At 51.2% G+C, this 2096-nt stretch overlaps 1 protein-coding gene across 1 annotated transcript; it reads left to right on the forward strand.

Annotated features, from left to right (window-relative positions):
• The first annotated feature begins 813 nt into the window (after nucleotides 1-813).
• On the forward strand, nucleotides 814-1763 carry LOC116256274 (ethylene-responsive transcription factor 4-like). The gene has a single exon (XM_031632593.2). It carries the CDS (start codon nucleotides 1015-1017, stop codon nucleotides 1609-1611), a length of 597 nt encoding a protein of 198 aa, XP_031488453.1. The 5' UTR covers nucleotides 814-1014; the 3' UTR covers nucleotides 1612-1763.
• The last annotated feature ends 333 nt before the right edge of the window (nucleotides 1764-2096 follow it).

Raw genomic sequence — 2096 nt, forward strand, 5'->3', positions numbered from 1 at the left:
TAGCTATATGATCGTCGTAGATAAAACCCTATATAATTTGAATAGAAAAAGTTTCAAATATGCTTGATAAACTTTTGTACCGTACGTAAAACCATATTGATGTTTCTTTTTTCCTAAGTTGTTGTTCTTTTATATATATATAAGTGTAGGAAGAGAAGAGATAACGCTGCCTTTCTTTCCCTTTTAAACTACCGGGAATTTCGCCTCTTTTTCTCTCTCTCTCTTATAGGACTTTTTATTTGTTGGAAACGACAAGGGGAGTCTCCAAAGTCGACGGCTTCCACACTACATGCCGCCCACTCTCATGAATTTTGGCCTCTCCGATCCCATTTACAATTTTGCCCTCCCTTGAAATTTGATTTTAATGAGTGAGAATCACTCCTTCAATCGATTTCCTAATGAATTAACAAAAAAAATTACTTTTTAAACAGATGAAAAATATTAAATGTTAATAGAAAAAACCTTTTTAAGGAAAATGTTGTTCTGGAGCCAGTGGAAAGCGCCTGCGGGGTTCGAACGAATGACCACCCACTGGGCCGCTCGGGCCTTCATTGGGTGTTGTTTAATTTAATGTAACAGCGAGAGCGGCGGGAGGAAGGAGTGTCGGTGCGCGCGCGCGCGTGAGGGAGAGAGAGGTTGTAGGTGAAATCAACGCGCGCCGCACGGCACATCCACATACATCCATCCATCTACATGGTCATCAACGTACCACATGCATTCATTATGAGCTTTAGAGAGAGAGAGGTTGGCGGTGAAGGAGTAAAATTTTCTGCGTCGGGCAAAGCGTGAACCGCGGACTTCGCTATAAATATACGGCTGGCCGCACACGCTCTGCCCTCCTCTCTCTCTCTCTCATCTGAATCCTCTTCTTCGACGCCTCCTCTTTTGTTCTTTCTTCGCCTCTCAGATCGATACGGGGCTTTCCTCTCTTCTTCTCCTCCGTTGCTTCTTTCTTTCGGTTTCTGAAACCATTGGGACCTCCTCCTTGTCTCGTTTGATCTTTGTCGTCCGTCCATGGCCGTGGAGGCGCTCCACATGGTAAAGGAGACTTTCGGCGGGCGGCCGCCGCTTGCAGCCGCCGTGACAACGGCAGCGGCGGCGGCGGCGAAGGAGATTCCGACGACACCGTCTCAGCGGGCGGGCTCAGGGAAGGAGACGCATTTCCGCGGTGTGCGGAAGCGGCCATGGGGAAGGTTTGCGGCGGAGATCAGGGACCCGTGGAAGAAGACGCGGAAGTGGCTGGGTACCTTCGACACCGCCGAGGAGGCGGCGCGAGCGTACGACAACGCCGCCCGCAACCTCCGCGGGCCCAAGGCCAAGACGAACTTCGCGCTTGATGGGGAGGACGGCAGCTCGCCGGAGTCCGGCGTCGGCGGCGGCGGCGAAGGAAGGGAGCAGCTTCCGAAGTGGCGCGGTTTCTACGGGGTGTGTCCCCGCGACCTGACGGTGACGGTGGCAGTGCCGCCGCCGGTGCTGACGGCGGCGGCGTCGGATACGGCAACCGGCAAAGAGAGGGATTCGGTGTTGGAGGCGAGAAGGGAGGAGGCCGGCAAGCCGAAGGAGAAACGGCGCTTCCTCTTCGACCTCAACTTTCCGCCACCCCTCCTCTGAGAGTTACTTTCTTCTCTTTTATTTTTTATTTTTGCGTCTTTCTTCGTTGCACATCTTGTAGTCGCTCCCTCTCCGGCTCTCTCTCTTCCCGTGATGTAAATATAATTTTTAACGGCCTAATGATGATGGAGTTACAGCATATATTCAATGGACGAACCCCTCTTCTTCTTCTTCTTCTTCTTCTTCTGCGTCTGTGTTTTCGAACGGTGTATGGGGGAAGCTTCCCATAGAGAGAGCGATCCTCGTCTCTTTTCCTCGAAGCTCGTTACTCGTTTTCCTATTCAAAAACGTCTTTCCTCTCTTTCTCCCTCCCTAGATTTGGTGGATTCATTATCGTGGAGTTATAATAGCTTGAAACGGAAAGGTGGGATCTCTCTTCGTCTCCATCGGGAATCTTGTGCGTGGAGGCGGAGATGGTGGCGTCGCCGCCGCCGTCGGGAAGGAAACACAGAAACGGAATGTTGCAGCTCTCCACTTATATATGC

This window comes from Nymphaea colorata, chromosome 6 (assembly GCF_008831285.2).
Source record: "Nymphaea colorata isolate Beijing-Zhang1983 chromosome 6, ASM883128v2, whole genome shotgun sequence".
NCBI lineage: Eukaryota > Viridiplantae > Streptophyta > Magnoliopsida > Nymphaeales > Nymphaeaceae > Nymphaea > Nymphaea colorata.

Excerpts from the sequence above, each read along its gene's own strand:
- LOC116256274 (XM_031632593.2), top strand. The coding sequence starts at position 1,015 with ATGGCCGTGGAGGCGCTCCACATGGTAAAGGAGACTTTCGGCGGGCGG.